Here is a 19902-nt window from a genome sequence, read left to right on the forward strand (position 1 = left end):
GTATCTTGCAGTCAATTAAAAATAGAAATCTTAAATACCATGACATGACGCACAGGACCCCAGAAATGTGGCCGCAGCATGTTGCTATCAGCGCAGTACTTGACAGTGGGTTGAGGGCTCTTGTGCGATTTGTGCCAACCGTAAAGCTCTGCTTACATTAAATGGGTCAGGAGGACTAGTTTGTTCAACACTAAAATATTCACCAATCAAACCAGTTTACTTAAAAATACCTCATATATAGAGTGCTGCAGCCGTGACGTCAAAACCCAGAAGGTTGATTCGCTATGGGTGCCGTGAGATTTTCCTATGGGTTTTATAATGTGGTTTTTCAATTTAGGAGTAAACAACAAAAACAACAACATAAAATAAAATAACACTTAATTTCAACATTTATTATCCTTATCCAGTACTATGCAAAGCATGCTGGGAACTAAAAATCCACTGCCTAGTTTTCAGTTATCAAGACAATCTGAGTAAGTTACTTATTTATTTAAAAGGAAATACGAATAATACATAAACTTTCAGTTAAAAACAGTTTAAATTGCACACAATATTAAGTTGTGTAATTATGATCAACATCATTACGTCAACAGAACGCCTCAGCCCATATGGAAATGTAATATACTGTATATTGCCCTATATCAGGAGTGGACTTGCATATATGTCACATAAGACTTTGATGAAAGGTTTTGATCCACTTCAAATGCTGACTACTATATTTTCATGCCCACTTATGATTGCAATATAATTTCCACAAAATAGACTCCGGTCGGTCACCTTACATTCTGTATCAGAGAAGACTTCCTCTTCCTGTGGGGTGGATAAGCTGCAAAGTGGACCAGACTCTTTGCCATTTCATTGCTATGCGAGCCTAGGCAAGCCCTGCAATACAATAATAATAAAAGTGAATGTCAGTCTCATGCTTTAGGCTATGTATTCAAAATGAATGGATGGACAGTTAAAACATCAATTGGAAAACAGGTGGCAACACAGTCTGGGGGAAAAGCAGCTGGGAGTGATGTGAAGAGAAGCAGATTCAAGAAAACTGAGATTTCTACAATGAGAAATGAATAGCAGAGTCAAAAGTTGTAGAGTTTGGAAAAAAGTCTCAGTTGGCTGAAATATCCAATCTTTAATACGCATGAGGGGTTATTAAGAGGCTGCAACGGCAAAGTGAAAGCACCAGCCCTCCTTTAAAGGTTCTCCCGCCTTTATTGTTCCATCAAATTACACCTGCCCTGCCAAGCATGTCTGAGCTACGTAGTTAATAAAAGTCTGCCGAGAGTCACCCGCCGCACAGCGAGCGCATGATGTCGAGATTGTTGCCGTGGAAACGTGAGATAGCAAGCACCTGTTCCTTCCCTGGAGAGGGCCGACCGAGCTCTGTCCTCTTGGGAAGGTGTGGCGATTCCTTGGAAAGTCATCGGCTGCTAGATTCAACCCAACACAAAGAGCCGCGTCTGATACAACCATCGAGCTCCTGCTCAGCTCTGCAGCCAAACGATGTCAACAAACCATTGAAAAGAGCTGACGGCACTGGTACTCACGCTTACCATGCAAGACTTGAAATTGGGAGAACTTCGTAGTAGTAGCTTAAAACACCAATCAGCCAAATCTGAATAAACCAGAAACAAACATGTGAGGTTATAATGCAAACACACCAGGCCAGAAATATACTATGCAAGTACACAAATGTAAATGCTTGGTCAACACATTGCATGATGCTGATTGTTCGGGTCTGGTGGTAAAAAAAAAAAAAAAAAAAACTTTCAGGTGTTGTTACTTTCAGATGTGAAACATATTTTACTTACCTTATTCTGGAAGGCGTTTGCCTGCCTAGCAATAGCAATGCCATCAAGGGTGCAATTCCCAGGTAATGCACATACTGATACATTACATTCCTTGAATGCTAAATGAATAATGTATGGTTAACTCCATTGACCTCGTCAAAGATCATGTCATGACATCCAAACCTGGAATACGGTTCGAACGCAAATCACTATAAATCTAAATTTTTGTGTTAAGCTACAGTACATCACAATAACATTCAAAGCTAAAAGAGAGCAAATAACATGTAGTCACACAAGGTTGAATGGAGATGAAATGTACATTTGCTCTGTTGTTTGGATGGGCCACAAGTATCTCATACAGCACTCTGCTACCAGTCTTATCATTAGGCTTAAATATGAAATCTCACAGCTTCCACATTCAGTACCATTATGTAGTTCTGTTTACATAATTTCAGTTGCCTTTTGCATTCCAAACATTAATGTGTCAATAATTAATCATATTTCCTCATTGTTTAATAACCAACCATTGCCGGAGTGCAGTGAAAAGAAAAACAATGATTCCAACATATGAGAGGACAGCTTATGGCTCAAGTCAGTGTGAAATGCTGGTTTTGATTCTGTAGTCTAACATGCTTGCAACAATGCTACAATTCTCAACAACAACAACAAATATTTTTCAGTCGGAAATTGATTTGAATCGCAACTGCTTTGTAAAAGAGTGAGGTGATTTAGAGCGGAGGCATTTGTGAAGTCAACTGAAAGAGATGGCAAAATGATTATGCTTTGATAAAAATGAAGACAAATTGCTTTTCTTTGGAATAACATGCCCGACGAGACCAGGAAATGTTCATTAAGAAGCCCATTTGGATTTCAGTGCTTCTCAAGCATAAACATCACAAATAACAAGCTACTAAATGCTGGCTATTAAATCTGTTTCTGGAAATGATCAGTCATGATTGATGTTGCATGAATGTCTCTCACGACTGTCGTTTTAATATTATGCCAGGATCTGCAGGCCCATCCCGAACAGATGTTTTTGAATGTTATGCAAATCTTTGCAGCTTCAGCACCTTGAGTAGGTGTAAGGTCCTGTTTTACCGTGGTCTATCCTCACGGCCTGAAGGATGACAAACAGCCTTGAAAAATATAGTCTTCCAGAATGTGATATTGGGGGTATGTGAGATAGACGTATGTTCAGTTTAATAAATAATGCTATTTAGTTTAATATTATTTAAATAATCAAATATGCATAATGCATGCTGTGCTGTTACTGTAGTAGTCTAATGATTATGTCAAAAGGAAGCAATTCGAGTTCTGAATTTTAATACAAAAATAATCTCAGTAGCAATCATTAAAAAAAATTACTAAAAGTATTATATACATATAAAAAGTCTGTCTCTTGTAATGGTAATAAAGTCTGAACCTAAAATCACTGGACTGGAGAGAAAATATCAGTGCAAGACCTTTAATTCAACAGGGCATCCCCTAGAAAAGAGTTGATCTATGTCCAGCCAACAAATGTAAATATAAAAACCAATAACTCATCATAAAAAAGTGGATATTGCCATAATTTTACATCAATGAAAAAATACATAAATACATGCATGGCAGTTTGAAGGGTTTTTTTTTGCAGAAGAAATGAACTAAGCTATAAAAAAATAACATTACAGTTTGTTTTGACATATTGCAAAAAGACAGGTTACTCTGTAATTTCAGATTTCATCAGAAAAAACAGACTCCCTCCACAGTCCCATCCATTGTGCTTTTATAAAAAAGGAAATATGAATTCTAAACGTATGCACTTGATGTTCTTGATTCATGCGTCAATGGACAACATTATAGCAACACACCAGCATATATGAATGACATAACAGGGTTGATGCTTGCAAAATCCAGTTAACGTCCTATCCGACGGAAAAGAATGCATGTCACAGCAAACCTCTAGTTATATATGTATTCATGCAAAGCTAGAGTCCGATCATTGCGTGCCAGTTGTGCAAGCCAGTTCTCCAAATGTGTCTCGTCACACATCGGAGTTGAGGTTGGCTAGCCGCGGGTCAGAGTTGATCTCGTATCTGTAATGGTATCCCTCCATATGATCTCTGCACGCGTCACGGATATTGTACATCCACCTCTTGATCCCTTTCCTGTTAAGGTAAAGGACCAGAAGGAAGATGACCCCAATGAGGGCAAGAACCATCCCCAAGAACACATAGGAAGGCTCCAGCACACGGTCCATAGCGTCTCCGGCGTTGCTCCAGCACGAGAGCTGTGATTGTTTCAGGGTTAAAAGTGGGGCATTTTTTAGTCTAGCCGGGTCAGAACAGGTTAGGTTGAATCTGTCTACCACTGATGTCTGATGTCTCTCCAACCAAATCAACATGTCCTCAATATTGCAATCACAGCGCCAGGGGTTTCCTGCGAGTCTAACTCGCAAATCAGGGATCGAACTGAGCTCCTCTAGGGTCACGTTGGGCAGGACTTTCAACGCGTTGTCTCGTAAGTCCAACTCTTTAAGTGCCCGATTGCATAACGTATCATTCCTGATTGTAACAAGGGAGTTGTTCCTCAAATCCAAAACAGTGAGGTCCGACAAACCTGTGAATATGCCTTCTGGAAGGAGCACCAGGTCATTATTGGACAAATCAAGATGGGAAACCTTAGGCAGGCTGTGTTTGAAAAGATCTGCAAACACACCGATGTAGGAGTGATTGTATAAGGATTTGCTGAGGTTTAGAACCTCGATCTTGTTGTCTTGAGGTAAAGCCTCAACGCTGAACTGTGAAATCCTGTTGTTGCTGAGGTCAACTAAACGCAGACTTGGCACGTTTTTAAACACCATGGAGTCCAATTCCTCCACTTGGCTTCCAGACACATAAAGGTGTGTTAAATGTTCCAGCGGCCTTGGGAAAGACTCATTGTTCAGATTCCTTATATCGTTTCCACTGATGTTAAGCGCGGTGATGTTTTCTGGAAGGGGCTGTGGGATGGAGCTCAAGTCTTGGCTAACACAGTTCACCACCGTGGTTTCACACAAACACTGGGCAGGACATGAGGATAAGGGCGAGCAGGAACACGTCAGGAAGAGTAAAACACAGAGAGTCAGGTTACACATGTTCCTTTGTTTACTCTGAAGTTGACGCAAATGCAGTAATCTAACATCGGACATTTTGAAGCGATGTAAATCAAACGGCGGGAAAGTATTTCTCTCCACAGAGTTGAAAGCAACGTACTCGCGCTTCTCAAACAACCGTTTAACGTAAAATCTCACATCTTTTTCTCTGTTCTTTCATTCAGGATACCTCTTGGACGTTTACCTCCTCAGCAGCAGCAGGAAGCAACCGATCCGAGATGCATTTATTCTGATTCCGTCACTTTGTGCGTTTGTATGTCACTTCTTTTTTAAATCCAGAATACCAAAACTAGTTTCTTCAAAAGTAGTTTCTCCCAATCCTTCGACCGAATGCTGTCCAAAAAGTCCGAGTTGTTATTAAAGTTCCAGATATTTTAAACAAAGACACCGTAGATCCACAAAGCTGTAACCGTGTGATTCACCGTGTCTTGTCTTGTGTAATGCTCGGGGTTCGGCATCTCTCTGTCCCGCTGCGCTCGCTGTGATGATGATGATGATGATGATGACTCCCCCCGCCGCTCGCTGTGATGTTGACTCTCCCCCCGCCGCTCGCTGGATCCACACTGAGCGCTATGCACTGGACTGTACCATCAGGAGCAAACAGGGGGCGTCAGGGACCACACACAAGATCCAGCAAAATCCAGCAGAGTTGTGACGTTTTCCAAATGGTACATTCTTTTACGGGAATGTGCAGGTAAATAAACTAATAGTTACACATTCTATAGAAAACATTATAAACATGACACGACCAATAGACACCATGAATACAAACCTGTATTTATGGTGTAAATACAGTATCGCTTTTATATATATTATACTCAGTGTTGGGGAAAGTTACTTTTAAAAGTAATGTATTACAATATTGCGTTACTTTCTAAAAAGTAACTAATTACGTTACTTAGTTACTTTATATTGAAAGTAATGCGTTACGTTACTTTTGCGTTACTTTTAAAATCTGGGCTGGGCTTGCTTGTTTGTTTTTAATATAAAAAGTTATATTTTTGGCAAATGTAAAAGCCCTTTCACACCAAAAGCCTCAGGCTGAAGGAAATGCAAATTCACGTCTGTACAGTAGAACACAGAAGAAGAAAGTTCAACACTCTTCAGCAATAAAAAAAGAAGAAGAAATATTAGTTTATCTTGTGTAATTTTTGCTTATTAGTACGGTTGAATTGGATCACTGAAGGTCAGCAGCAAATAAATGGGATTAAATACATAAAGGATATTTGTATTATTTAACATATTTAATTATTGCAGCTTTGAGTCATATTCTGAGTTGCTTTTAACTGTTTTTATTAATTTTGAGGTAAACTAAATATGATTTTTTTTTTGTGAGTGAGTGAGATAAATTAATAATGCATGTTCACATTTATTCTAGAACTACAGTAACATCTTACTCCCGATTTCTCTCAACACGGGAACAGGAGAGCTGTCAATCAATAAATGGGAAAAAAAGTAACTTGCGTTACTTATTTGAAAAAGTAACTCAGATATTTTCTTGTAAATTAAAAAGTAATGCGTTACGTTACTAGTTACTTGAAAAAAGTAATCTGATTACGTAACTCGCGTTACTTGTAATGCGTTACCCCCAACACTGATTATACTTATATATTAAGTATCACTTTTTATTTCTCCTTTTTCCTTTGTTTTGCTTCTGTTTCAGTTTTTATTACCATTTCACTATGTGTAAGTAAGTTGGTGTTTTTTAGCACGTGTGTTTGGCAGTGTTATTTTTTAGGATTACTGATAAACTAATGTAGTTTGATTTGTATTATTTGTATTTGTTATTTATTTAAATTTTTGTTAAATTATGTCTGAATATATTATGTCTGTATAGGTCTTTTGTTAAGTTTTTAGTTTTATTTAATTTTAGTTATTTTAATACTTCAACAAACTAAATGGAAATTAAACAATATATATATATTGAATGTATAAATGTGTATGTATATATATATATGTATGTGTGTGTGGTTGTACATACACACATATGTAGTTGTTTTTTGGTGTTTGGCTTAGTGTTATGTTAGAATCATTATTATACTCTTATACCTTTTGTTCTTTAATATTTTGAATTGTTTTTAGCTTTATTTTTTGTTTTTCATTTAAATGTTAAGTTTTGAAATTTTTGTTGTATGCATTTGTCATTTTTATTTAATCTCTTTATTTTTAAAATGTGAATAGGTAGTATTTCTAAAGATGTAGCTTTTAGTTCTGGGTCTGTTTTTAGTTGTTTTAATACTACAATTGATTGCTTCTGTTGTCCTCATTTGTAAGTCGCTTTGGATAAAAGCGACTAAATAATAATAATAAATGACTAAATAAATACGAGTGTCAAATTTTTATTATGCATTTAAAAAAAGGTAGCCTATACAAATCATGATGTTGCAATTTGCAAGAGTAAATTAAAATAATCGAAATAACTTTATTTATTTACAAACGGGCATACAAATTATTTTTCGATTATTCCACTCGGATTCATTGGCATTAACACAAGTTTTCTATCTATCTATCTATCTATCTATCTATCTATCTATAATATGATAATGAGTCATGTGACTCATGTGTAAGGTATGCCCCGTAAGCCCCGCCCCCACTGAGCTGACGCAAGAGGGGGGACTCCCTTGCCAACTCGCCATGACTCTAGCAACCAGCATACAGTGTAGTCCGTCAACAAGACATGCTCATAATCACAAATAACTGGAATGTTTACAATAAAATAAGACATGTTTGTGTCACAAGCGCAAACTGTGAAGTCCTTTTAACACCCCGAGCCGTCCAATGACAAATAACGATACAAGTCTGCAAGTTGAACTGTCCAATGAAATGTAAGGAGGATACACGTCTGAGGGGCCAATCAGAAATCGTTTTACTCATGCGTCTACACTTCTAGGTCTTACTTAACCGACTAACTCTGCTGCAACATATTTGCTGCAAAACATCAATAAATTTATTTGAAAGATGTTTCTGTGGATCTGCCGCATTGGGGACAACACAAACATGGCCTTTTCTTTCATCTAGCGTCAGGTGAGCGAGCGATATTAGCGCTTTTCTTTTAATCTCGGACGCTACATTTAAAGAGAGAGAGGTCTGTGGTCTCCAGATGATAACAAATGGTTTGAACTGAATCGTTTGCTCGTTTTGTTGAGATTTAAACACATTTATGATCCAAAAACTGATGATTTTAGCTGATGGTGGGGGTGTTTGGAAGGTGTCAAACTGCATAATGTTTCTTCAAGTATTATTTTTGTTATTAACTAACGTTAGAAGGTTTGAAGATTACGTTAAACACTGACTTGGAAACTCTGCATTATTCTATAAACTTTTGTTTGTTTGTTTATTTTACTACTTACTACTGAAGATGTTTTATTACTACTTTTCTAATGCCATTGTTGTATATATTTAATGATTTGCCTCAGACCCAATCTTAAAATATGACCATCCGTTTGATATTTATTATATATTAAAACTATGATAATCTCAACAAAGTCCACTGTGGAATATTGTTGTTGTAAAGCAAGATTTATTTATTTATTTATTTTAAGGATGGCTGAATTTCAACCCCCCCCAAAAAACAAAACAAAAAGCATCCATAACTAGGCTAAAGAAAAAACCCATCTATGTTATGTATAATTTTACACAAAACAGAACTAATTTGAGTGCTTTATGTGGTTTTCAGCCTAGTAAATTTAGGTGAAGTTTAGGAAAATTAGTTACATTTTCAGCCTAGTCTAGTCATGAATAAAGGCATAACTTTGTGTACGATCTGGTGAATTTGACAGTTTAATTGCCATTTTTGTGGTATTGTTGTATAATGAAGTTGTTGATATTAATCAGAAAGCCATTCTTTCTTTTTCAGGCACCCTTTGCAATTATGGAGGATTAAATGGTGGAGCATTTTGGGGGGGAAGCGTTTTGAGTCTTTCCCCTCAAAGTTGATGGACTCTTGAATGGACAGTACAGGATTTGCCTTTTGTAAAATACGATATATAGATAGATTACAAGTTAACTAATTTTTGTTGTTGTTGAGAAAACTGGAATATATTTGTATGTTTTTGTACAGAGAAATTAGTATTTTCTCTGATGCCAATGATTGTTCCAAAGGTTTTGTGGAAAGTGTTGCCGACATGGTGGATTGAGATGAGCTAGATCTTCACTCTTGGGGCCGCTAGGGTGCCGTGGAACCTCAACACATGCACAAGTCTAGCGCCCCGAATTCACAGAAAGGCTAAACCTATTCTCTATTTTTTTTTCATTTTGTTTTCTTTAATTTATTGCAGTTATTTGAGAAATAAATTTCTATGCTAGTCTGAGAAGTTAAAGCACAAGCGTGTGGGTGGAAGTGGGTGTTTTGGGGTTGTAAGTTAGTGGGTGGAAGTGGGTGTTTTGGGGTTGTAAGTTAGTGGGTGGGAAGCTAAAATGAGTCTGGGAAGCCCAGACTGCACACCGAAGTGCCGCTCTGTGAGGCACGCAGAGGAAGTGATCGCCGCTTTGACCAGCGGCTCGGAGGACCGTCTGCAGGGCTTTCTGTCCGTCCACTGTCACAATGCAGCTACCCTGCGGGACGAGTTTGGGCGCACGGCTCTGCACCTCGCGGCCTCTCTGGGTAAGCGTGACCTGCTTCAGTGGCTCCTAGACAGCAAACACGCCGACATGCTGGTGAAGGACAAGGAGTCTGGGTGGACCGCACTGCACCGCAGCGCCTTCTACGGGCAAATTCACTGCCTCCTGGGGCTCATCGCGGTGAGCACTGCTTCATTAATACGAGTGTTTCACTGACTGCTGCCAATACCGGATTTAGAAAGAAGGGTGACCGATGGCCAGTATAATGCCCATAAACACTACTGGTCAAAGTTGGGAGTATTTAAGATTTCTTAATGTTTTTGAAAGAAGTCTCTATTACAAAAATACAGTAATATTGTGAAATATTATTATAATTTAAAATAAGTGTTTTCTATGTGAATATACTGTAAAATGTAATTTATTCCTGTGACGGAAAGCTGTATTTTCAGCATCATTACTCCAGTCTTCAGTGTCACATGATCTTCAGAAATCATTCTAATATACCGATTTGCTGCTCGAGAAACATTTCTGATTGTTATCAATGTTGAAAACTGCTTAATATTTTCGGGGAATCTGTACTACAGTACCATTCAAATGTTTGCGGTAAGAAAAAATTAAGAAATTAATAATTTTATTCAGAAAGGATGCTTTAAATTGATCAAAAGTGACAGTAAAGACGTTTGTAAAGTTTCTAAAGATTTATATTTCAATTAAATGCTGTTCTTTTGAACCTTCTATTCATCAAAAACACAAACTAAAAACATCAAATAAATGCAGCCTTGATGAAGTGAAATGATGTGCACAAAATTCAAAATAAAATTGCAGTTCGTTTAGGTGTTTCTAGGACCCAGAAAAGCACTATATAAATGTAACGAATTAGTATTATTATTATTATAAAGGCACAGAAACTGCACACTCAGGGTTGCCAGGTTTTCAGAACAAAACCCGCCCAATTGCTACTCAAAACTAGCCCAATGGTGTTTCGAGGTGGGTCCCCCGGTTAAAAAATCACATTCATAAAATTCCCTGGTAAAATTCACATTGCAGGGGCTAAATATCATGTTATTGGGGTCGCTTCAACCTGCGGACATGAAAAACAACAGTGTTAAAGTAGCCCAATTCCGCAGGAAAACCGCAGATTGGCAACACTGTGCGCACTTCACCTTTTAAAATGAACTGAAAACAAACGGTTTGCTTTTTTTCCCATCCAAAACTGGCTGATTTTGGAATGGACATGTTGGTGATAGTCCACGTCTGTTAATTTGGCCAAGTGGGTATTATATTCATGGGCCAGTAATCTCAAAATAAGCAAATAATGCCTGATTAGTTGGCCTGGGTGATACATGAGTCAGTTACTGTTGAGAATTACAACAGATTTCTGTGGAATGTGAGTCACCAGAACAGCTTAATCTTTTCCTCCCCATTCCATTGGTTCATTGGTTTGTATGACTGTCTTTTATTGAACACTTTTATATATTCGTGTTCCAGCGTGGCGGAGCACTGTCCATCCAGGACAAGGAGGGTCTTTCTGCCCTAGACCTCACCATGAAGGACCGCCCAGCTCATGTAGTGTTCAGAAACACTGGTAATCAACATGGATTCATTTCCTTATTCATATGTATGATTGTGCCAGTGCTAAAGAAGTATTTATGATAATTATTAAATGAGTTGTTCACCTTAATGTTAATATTCTGTCCTCATGTATCCATACTCATATCATTCTATACCTGCATGTCCTTTTTCAAGATTTTGTACATTTTCCCTTCTGCAGTAGCACTTTTGTGTATTGTCACTTATCAATCCACTTGTTTAGTCTGACATCACCATTTCTGGATCCAAGCACACTATCAGATTCCAAACGCAAACAACAAACGGTGCTTATATACACTCATAGCACATAGCTCACTTTGTTGATCTGATCTGATCTCATCGCAGACCCTACTGAAGTGTACACTTGGGGAAGCAACACAAATTTTAGTCTGGGACATGGAAACCAGGAGAGCAGACACCATCCTGAGATCGTGGACCTGTTTTCAAGGTCTCGGATCTATGTGAAGCAGGTAAATGTCATTTAGTGTTACTAAAGTTTTGAAAAAGTCAGTTTTTTTTCCCAGTGCATGCAGTATTTTCTGTTTCTTTTTAAAGTTTATTTGAATCAATAATTTTTGTTCCTTTTTTTTATCAATTCAATCAACATTATTATTATTTTTATTATTATTATTATTTATAAACGGGGGAGCACATATTTTTTTCAGCCTGGTTCATGTACCTGGCACATAGTGACCCATTAAATATAACTATTAAAAAAAACCTGATAATATTATTATACTTAATTTTTTTTAAATAAAACAATAAACGAAATAATAAAGTGTGATGATAATATTATAATTTAAAATAAAAAGATTATTCAATAAAAATACAATTATTTTTTTAGTAAGTATATTTTTTTATATGAATTTTCATCATTTTCAAACTTAAAATCAGCAAGCTTTTATCAAGCAAGTATATGCGCTGCTGGGTTTAGCGCTGCAGATTGAAGAGTGTCAGTGAATGAAATGTCACAGTTTTGAATCATGCTTTGAAAACAATCTAAAATGGTAATTGTGCATTAAGTAAGGGATAATGCATGGCTAGATGTGCATTAAATTATTTTAATGCATGACGTGAAGGCCAAGGTTGCCTCCGCGAAGTACATTAAAATTGTTTAATGCACAGCTAACCGTGCATTATTCCGCTTATACAATGGTCATTTGCCAGCATAAACAAGTTAAAGCTGTTAAAGATGTTTGCAGCGCAAAATTTGACCGGAAGGGTGTAAAAATGATGGTTATTTTCGTCAGTTACAGCTCGTCAGCTCTAGCATTCTACCCAGTGTATATCAGACAGAGATGAAAGATCACATTTATTTGAATGAATTATAGCATTTATTTCAATTAATCTGTGCATTAAATGGTTTTAATGCACACCTGCCAGCCAATCAGAATCGAGTATTCTGACAGACCATGGTATAACAGCTGTTATGAGCGCAAATGAGCGCTCTGAACTTAAGGTGCATTCACGTCATGTCGTAATTACCGTAATTGAGATACCAACTTGAGAAAAGCATTCACGTCCTCGTAGATTACAACTTGTGAACTGGGAGTTTTCAGAGAGCTACGGCTTGTACCACGTGACCGCTGCACCTCACGTGGAACCTGGGGGCGCTTCTTGTAGTAAAATGTAATTAAAGGTCCCATGGCATGAAAAGTTCACTTTATGAGGTTTTTTAACATTAATATGAGTTCCCCTAGCCTGCCTATGGTCCCCCAGTGGCTAGAAATGGCGATAGGTGTAAACCGAGCCCTGGGTATCCTGCTTTGCCTTTGAGAAAATGAACGCTCAGATGGCCCAATCTGGAATCTTCCCTTTATGTCGTCATACTAAAAGCATCCAAAAAGCAGCATGTCATGGGACCTTTAAGCAGTTATTTCGTAATATTTATGTTTTAAAATTCGTGTAATTGACTTTCGCCAATGTAGATGTCTTCATACAAAAGTAATGTGAACATAAACGAAAGACATGCAGCACAGAGGCTATCCATGTTATAGAAAACTTTAATTATCGAGAGAGAGAGAGAGATGACAATTGATGACTATTTTACCACCTCGTTGCTGAGGAATATAATGTAGCGATCTAGTATCTGGGCTATTTTATAAATAAAAGTCGCGAGGCAGCGTTGACAAGAAGTTTCTGTGTATGCACAGCGCAATCTCTGACCTCTCTCTCTCTGTGTGTGTGTGTGTGTGTGTGTTTGTGTGCGAGTGATGCGTGTTGGTGCTATCCATGTTATAGCAACCTAAAGAAATAATTATAAAGTGTAATAATGACGCATTTGCAATTTTGCATAGCAACTGTTACTTGTATTGTGTTTTACAGCTGCCAGTAACATTATTTCACGCGGGTTCATTTTGTTGACTGTCGCTATAGAAACGGATAATCCCCAGTCCAAAGACGTAAACGGGTTCAAACCGAGTTGAACGTGTTGTCATCTCGGAATTACGGTAATTACGACATGGCGTGGACGCAGCATTATTTACACAGTGCATTTTTTATTTTGGTTGCGCACCTGCGTACCACTTATGGTGCACCCCTGTTTATAAAGCACTTAAAAAGTGTACCAAAGTTCTGTGCATTTTTAAAAAATGCAAAGAAACTACAATACAGTAAGACAAAAAGAATATCATATTAGAAAAAAGATATGAAGAATAAAATAACCACCCAGATCTAATAAACACTTAAGCCATTCCACAACTGAGGGGCAGCAACCAAGAATAGAGAGCTTTTACTGCAGGTTTTCATCTTCAAAAGCTTATTTTATATATTTTTTGATGCAGTCACTCTCCAACTTCTCTGCAACATTATGCATCTATATGGATTATTTTCTGCTGATGAGGCACATAGTGTTATGAAATCCTCATCTGCAATGCAATTCCCCGAGGTTTGTGTGAGCTAGCAGGGCCTAAAACTCCCCAGGGTTAAGTGTGACAACAAGAGAGGACGGTAAAAATAGAGGACCTGCGAGTGTTGCCTTGATAACAGGCTCCTCACAGGGAACCTCCTTCAAAACAAAAATCTCCAAGGGTCCCTGCAAACCATCCGAGGAAACTTAGATCTCTTTGTTACTCTGTAAATTGTTCTTGAAAATGCCCTCGAGAATGAAAACTATGTTCTTGTTGATGAAGAGAAGCTCTTTGTGTTGGAACTCACGCAGCTAAGGTGAGCGTCGCTGCTTTGGCATACCTGACCCTGAAAGATGCCAACATCATGCTTTAACGCTGTATAAGTTTTCATTTTTCCGTGGTCATAGCGGGGACTCATTTGCATTTTGGATGGATAGCCAGCATGTGCTCATATGTGGATGGGAAATGTGATCCAGTAGTGTTGCATGATCCCATTGTCAGCCTCTCACTTGGGATTTGGGCATTTTTGAAAGGAGAAGCCCCAAGTGGTTAAGGGGTGATCGAAATGAGTGCCTTAAGTCAAAAATGTCAGCCGTTTAGGATGATGGAATGTTTCTAGAGATGCATCTTACCCTTGAGAAGACACTTCAGCAATGCATTACATTTTTTATTGTTAAGTCGGTGTGTGTACTTACATTCGGCTAATTAATTTCTGAAGTGCAGGGCAGTCCTTTAATTTTGCACTGCTCATTGTGATGCCGGATCTTGTTTCCTGACCCTTTCATCGGCTCTCCAATGCCCCTTACATGGAAACAGAGCGCATTGTGACCCGCCACGTTGTTCTGCAGATGCTTTCGGTTAAATATTAAAATATTCATTCAGGGATAACAGCAGCAGATTAAATAAGTGCTGCGAATGCATGCGTGTGGCAGCCAGTGAGAGCCAATCCAGAGCTGGCATGCTTTGCAGAGAAAGGGCAAAGCTGTCATGGCTAAAAGTCAAGCCTTCGTGATGAGCAGAACGCAGCTGGTTCGTTCTGGCCTGCAGTTATTCTGTCCAGGTCTCAGTTCTTCATCGACCAATAATCTCCAATGATATCATATTTACAGTGGCCTTTCAAAGTATTTGCTACACTTAATGATGTTTAAATGTAATTGCGTTAGGTGTCTTTGCAAAAATGGCCCAGAAAAGTGAAATTGGTCCTTAGAAAAGATCTTTCGGGGGTTTTTTCCTTTCATTTTGCTGATGCAACTTGCTTTGGAGTATTTGCAGTGACTTTTAACCAGCTCGACTCAAAAGTTGTCTAAAACTACAGCAGCCGAATCAGTCAGTGACTTAGCAGTGTGTTTGTGTGAATGAATTTACCTCCAAGAAATTGATCATTTTATTAAGCAGCGATGCTGCTGCAATTAATCAAAAGTGACAGTAAAGACATTTATAATGTTACAAAACTTTACTGTTTCAAATAAACTGTTTATTTGAATTTTCTATTCATCAAAGAATATTTCCTGAAAAATTATCATGTTTTGCGCACAAAAATTGGCAGCACAATTGTTTTCAACATTTATAATAATAATCTTGTTTCTTGAGCAGCAAATCAACATATTAGAATGATTTCTGAAGGATCACGTGACACTGAAGCCTGCAGTATGAAAATTCAGCTTTGATCACAGGAATAAATGACATTTTACAGTATATTCACATAATAAACAGTTATTTTAAATGGTAATATTTCACAATATTGCTGTTTTACTGTATTTTTTATTTAAAATGACTAGATAAATGCGTATTAGTATACAGGCTGTTATGCAAATATAGACAATCATTGATGCCTTTTTTTACCTTAGTACCTACTACTAAAAATGTACAAATTTAAGAAAATTATTGAATTTAAAATTGGCAAAAGAAAAAACAAATTCTGGACCTACTAAGCCAATAAAAAACAAACTACAAAACAAAAAAATAAAAGAAGTAATTGTCAGTCCGTTCTATTATTCCAAACTTTGTTTTACTTTTAAAAATTGCATTTATTGTTTTATCATTTCAAACCAAACATGGTTCTATTTTTTTAATTGTTTTGCTGAAAGAGTGTGCTTGTGCTACATAAGTATGGCTTTAGTGTGCAAATATCGGTAAGATGACGGTCTGTCTTCGTTAACATGGTCTTGAATGATGATGGTAACATTGTTGTGTTTTTGTGTCTTTTAAGGTGGTGTTGTGTAAGTTCCACTCGGTCTTTCTGTCCCAGAAGGGTCAGGTGTACACATGTGGACACGGACAGGGCGGACGACTCGGACATGGTGATGAACAGACATATCTGGTGAGACACTTTGGTGTGGGTTGATGCATATATTTCTACATCTGCTATCTTTTTAAGACTTGGTGTCCACGTTCATATCAAAGGTTCCCCGGATGGTGGAGGGGCTTTTGTCCCATCACTGCTCTCAGATCGCAGCGGCCCGAGATCACACTGTTGTTCTGACAGAGGAGGGGTACGTCTACACCTTTGGGCTCAACACCCACAATCAGCTGGGGCTGGCACCTCCTCCTGCTTCCAGCCAAGTTCCCAAACAGGTCGGACAGCCTGGATTTATCCATGACACACGGTATCACGAAACTAGTGATGCATCAAAATAAAAATTCTGGGTCAAGTCAAGCCACCTTTATTTATATAGCGCTTTTAACAATATAGATTGTGTCAAAGCAGCTTTATAGTATTCAATAGGAAAAATAGTGTGTAATAATGCAAAACAGTAAACACTCAATTTTCAGTTAAAGTCAGTTCATCATTGATTCAGTGAATTCATCGTCCAGGGGTGCGTTTCCCGAAAGCAACTATGGTCGCAAGTTCCGTCGTTGCTAATAGAATTCAGTGGAACTAACGACCATAGTTAGCTAACAGTGGTTTTGGGAAAAGCACCCCAGCTCAGTTCAGATAGTATCTGTGCATTCAAGTTGACGATATTGCTGGAAATTAAGTGTCTAGGTCTTGGTAATTCCATAAAATGCATCTTTTAATGTTATTCTCTGTTGACTACAGGTCACATCTAAGTCCCTGAAAGGAAGGTCTGTGATTGGTGTTGCAGCTGGCAGGTTCCACACTGTTCTTTGGACCCGAGATGCGGTGTATACCATAGGATTAAATGGTGGCCAGCTTGGTAAGCTGCTTAAGCACCCAGATCTGTTTATCGCATACAAACAAACAGATTGTTTAACTGATCTAAAGTCTCTCAGGTGTTTCGCAAATCCTCTTCATGCAATTTCATTAGAGCATCTGCTTCATTTGCCTCTTCCCATATGAAAAACTTGTGGTCCAACCATTGTGATACATTCAGGTTACCTGCTGGAGCCCAACGGAGAGAAGTGCATGACTGTTCCTCGACAGGTGTCCGCTCTGCACCACAAGGATGTGACCATCGCTATGGCTGCAGCCAGCAATGGGGCCACTGTTTGCGTGACCGAAAAGGGAGATGTGTACCTGCTGGCAGATTATCAGTGCAAGAAACTGGCATCCAAGTGAGTGGAGTTAGGAGACTAGTCTAGACTAGTCTAGTCTTGTCTCAGCAATCCAGATTTTGTTCAGTCTAACCAGAAGACTTTTCTCATCCATCTCAACCATCTAAAATATTGTTTTCGTCTTTCTGAAATGCCTGAGTCTGTCAGTCTGTCACCAAAATTATTTTGTATAATTACCTCCCAGAAGTGTCTCACATGATTGAGTTCCCAAACATCAGACGTCCAAATGCAAGATAACTTGACAGCATTTGTTACTGAATTTCGTTTGCATGCTCAATTAATTTATTATGCAGGAAACAAGAGTCACAGGTTTCCCCGGCTGAAGCAACTCATTCTTATTGTATTACTGATACTTTTGTGCCAATTTCCCAAGAAATGCTTATTTTGTTCTCTTGAACACATGAGATGGAAACTGCTTTATTCTCAAATGTTTAATGCAATATTCCAAGTTTTCACAAGTTTAATTTAAAGCTTTAAATGGAAACTTAGCTGTTGTTAACACTGTCCTTGTGTTGTCCTCCAGACAGCTGAACCTGAAGAAAGTTCTAGTGAGCGGTGGTAGTTTGGATCATCGTATCGATCCTCAGCTTCTGCATGATGGTGGAGGAGAGAAGCTGGTGATTTTGGCTCTAGATGAAGCTGGAAGGGTGAGTGATATATGACACTGAACTGAACTTCAATCTCTTGAGTACACATGCAAAAATATTGCCCAAAAATACCTTGTGTAACAAAGTTTGAGATAAACTTGGATTAAAGCCCAAAGCAGTCTGTTCCCATAGTCAACTGATCTGTCCTAATCATACAAATACACCTGATTCTCCCTAGAAATGCTCATGAAGGACTTGTTACAATCCCTGTTTTAATATCTGTTCTTTTACTGAACGAGCGAGTCTATCACTCAACAGTCAAATGAAGATGCTGTCTGAATATTCACATCAATGCTCAAGTGAACACACGATCAGTCTCAAATTAATATCAATATAGCTACCAAAAAGCAACATTTTTTGCTTTCCTCTGTAGCTGTAAAAGCTTGTTTACGTTAATCACAATTTAGCTAATTGAAATGACTTGACATACATTCAGTGCAGTCCATCATCCACTTTTATCTGAACTTGAATAAGTATGGAGATCTTTGTGGTCTACATAACAGTGAAAACTAATGCTGTGTTTCCTAATATTATCACCTAAAGTACAAGAACAACAAAGGGCCTGAGACAGAGCCTTGTGGCACACCATATTTTGCAATGGTTAGGTCAAGCAGATTTTCATTTACACAAATTCAGTGGTAGTGATCTGACAGGTAGGATCTAAACCAAGCTAGGGACTAGTGACTGTCCACAGTTGCCAACATGATTCCCTAGCCTGTGTAAAATAATGTTTTATCTATAGTATCCAAAGCAGAACTTTGTTACTAGCATCAGATGACAGAAATAAGTTGTTTGTTACTCTGACAAGTGCTAAGTAGTAATTGGCCACTAAACTATTAAGTTTCCAAACAGTGTTTCATTTTTATTGCTGACTTTTTTACTCCCTCATAATGCACTGTGGTGTACAGCTGGTTATAATGTCTGCTTAACCAAGATGTTCATTATTGTGGGTCAGTACGTGCCTGATAAAAGCCTATCAGTTGGACCAGCCAAGTTAGTGGACTGGGGTCCAAGTTGGATTTAGCCATGCTTAATGATTTTGCATTTTCACAGCGTTAATACCAGTGTGTTTTCTATATATTTTAAAACATGTGATTTTTCTATAATGAAAGCTGCTTATGCTGGTATTGATGCTGGCATTTAATTTGCAAAGCACATATACCTAAATGTCTGGTAATATGCCAGAGTTATTTGCTTTTATATCTTTACAGCTTGTCAGTCCATCTGTTTATTAAATGCCTGCTTTAGCAAACACCATTTTTGCTTTTGCTCATAAGGGATTTAAGCAAACCCTGGTCCCTCTGATCACATGGCTTGTTTGTTTGTTTGGTAAGAGGTGCATTACTGCTTTTCTAAGAAGTATGACTTAAGATTTTCTGTGATGTGGAAAACGCAGATGGAATTGTGGAATCCAGTCATAAAAATGGAATTTACTGTATAATGTATGGTCTCATGGAATTTGGCATATTTTGGATTATTAAATGAAAAGTAGGGCAATACTATTAATCAAATAGTGATATGCATTAGTGTCTGAATATTACAGCGCAAAAAGAGGAAAAGGAATGATGTTTTGGCTACGTTTCAGGATTAATTGTTAATGTTTTGTCTTGATTTGATTACCACCATTTTTGATAAATTTGTATTAAATTATAATTAAACTTTCAACTGAGCCCTGTTATTGTAAAAAATATTATTAATTATTAAATGGGTACAGTATGAATTATGAATAAAGTTGTGACATTAACTGTGATTATTAAAATGTAATTAAACTTAAAAAGGAACCCAGAAATATTAAAACATAAAAATAAATCAGAATA

The 19902-nt window shown here is 37.8% G+C and overlaps 2 protein-coding genes across 2 annotated transcripts in view; one reads left to right on the forward strand and one right to left on the reverse strand.

Moving 5' to 3' along the window:
• Positions 1–3239: 3239 nt before the first annotated feature.
• On the reverse strand, positions 3240–5560 carry LOC107689178 (trophoblast glycoprotein-like). Its single transcript, XM_016487100.1, has one exon. The coding sequence runs from the start codon at positions 4957–4959 to the stop codon at positions 3814–3816; it is 1146 nt and encodes a 381-aa protein (XP_016342586.1). The 5' UTR covers positions 4960–5560; the 3' UTR covers positions 3240–3813.
• A 2209-nt stretch (positions 5561–7769) lies between these two features.
• LOC107689154 (inhibitor of Bruton tyrosine kinase-like) overlaps positions 7770–19902 on the forward strand; it is a 48001-nt gene continuing 35868 nt past the window's right edge. The window contains exons 1-9 of the mRNA XM_016487069.1: positions 7770–7947; positions 8780–9663; positions 10972–11068; positions 11419–11543; positions 16132–16242; positions 16326–16496; positions 16963–17080; positions 17258–17438; positions 17962–18085. Coding sequence (XP_016342555.1) covers positions 9340–9663; positions 10972–11068; positions 11419–11543; positions 16132–16242; positions 16326–16496; positions 16963–17080; positions 17258–17438; positions 17962–18085 — 1251 coding nt within the window. The 5' untranslated portion in view covers positions 7770–7947; positions 8780–9339. The remainder of the gene's footprint in view (positions 7948–8779; positions 9664–10971; positions 11069–11418; positions 11544–16131; positions 16243–16325; positions 16497–16962; positions 17081–17257; positions 17439–17961; positions 18086–19902) is intronic.

This window comes from Sinocyclocheilus anshuiensis, unplaced genomic scaffold (genome assembly GCF_001515605.1).
Source record: "Sinocyclocheilus anshuiensis isolate Anshui unplaced genomic scaffold, SAMN03320099.WGS_v1.1 scaffold737, whole genome shotgun sequence".
Taxonomy (NCBI): Eukaryota; Metazoa; Chordata; class Actinopteri; order Cypriniformes; family Cyprinidae; genus Sinocyclocheilus; species Sinocyclocheilus anshuiensis.

Bases quoted from the DNA above. Each gene is read 5' to 3' on its own strand.
- LOC107689178 (XM_016487100.1), bottom strand. From the start codon at position 4,959: ATGTCCGATGTTAGATTACTGCATTTGCGTCAACTTCAGAGTAAACAA.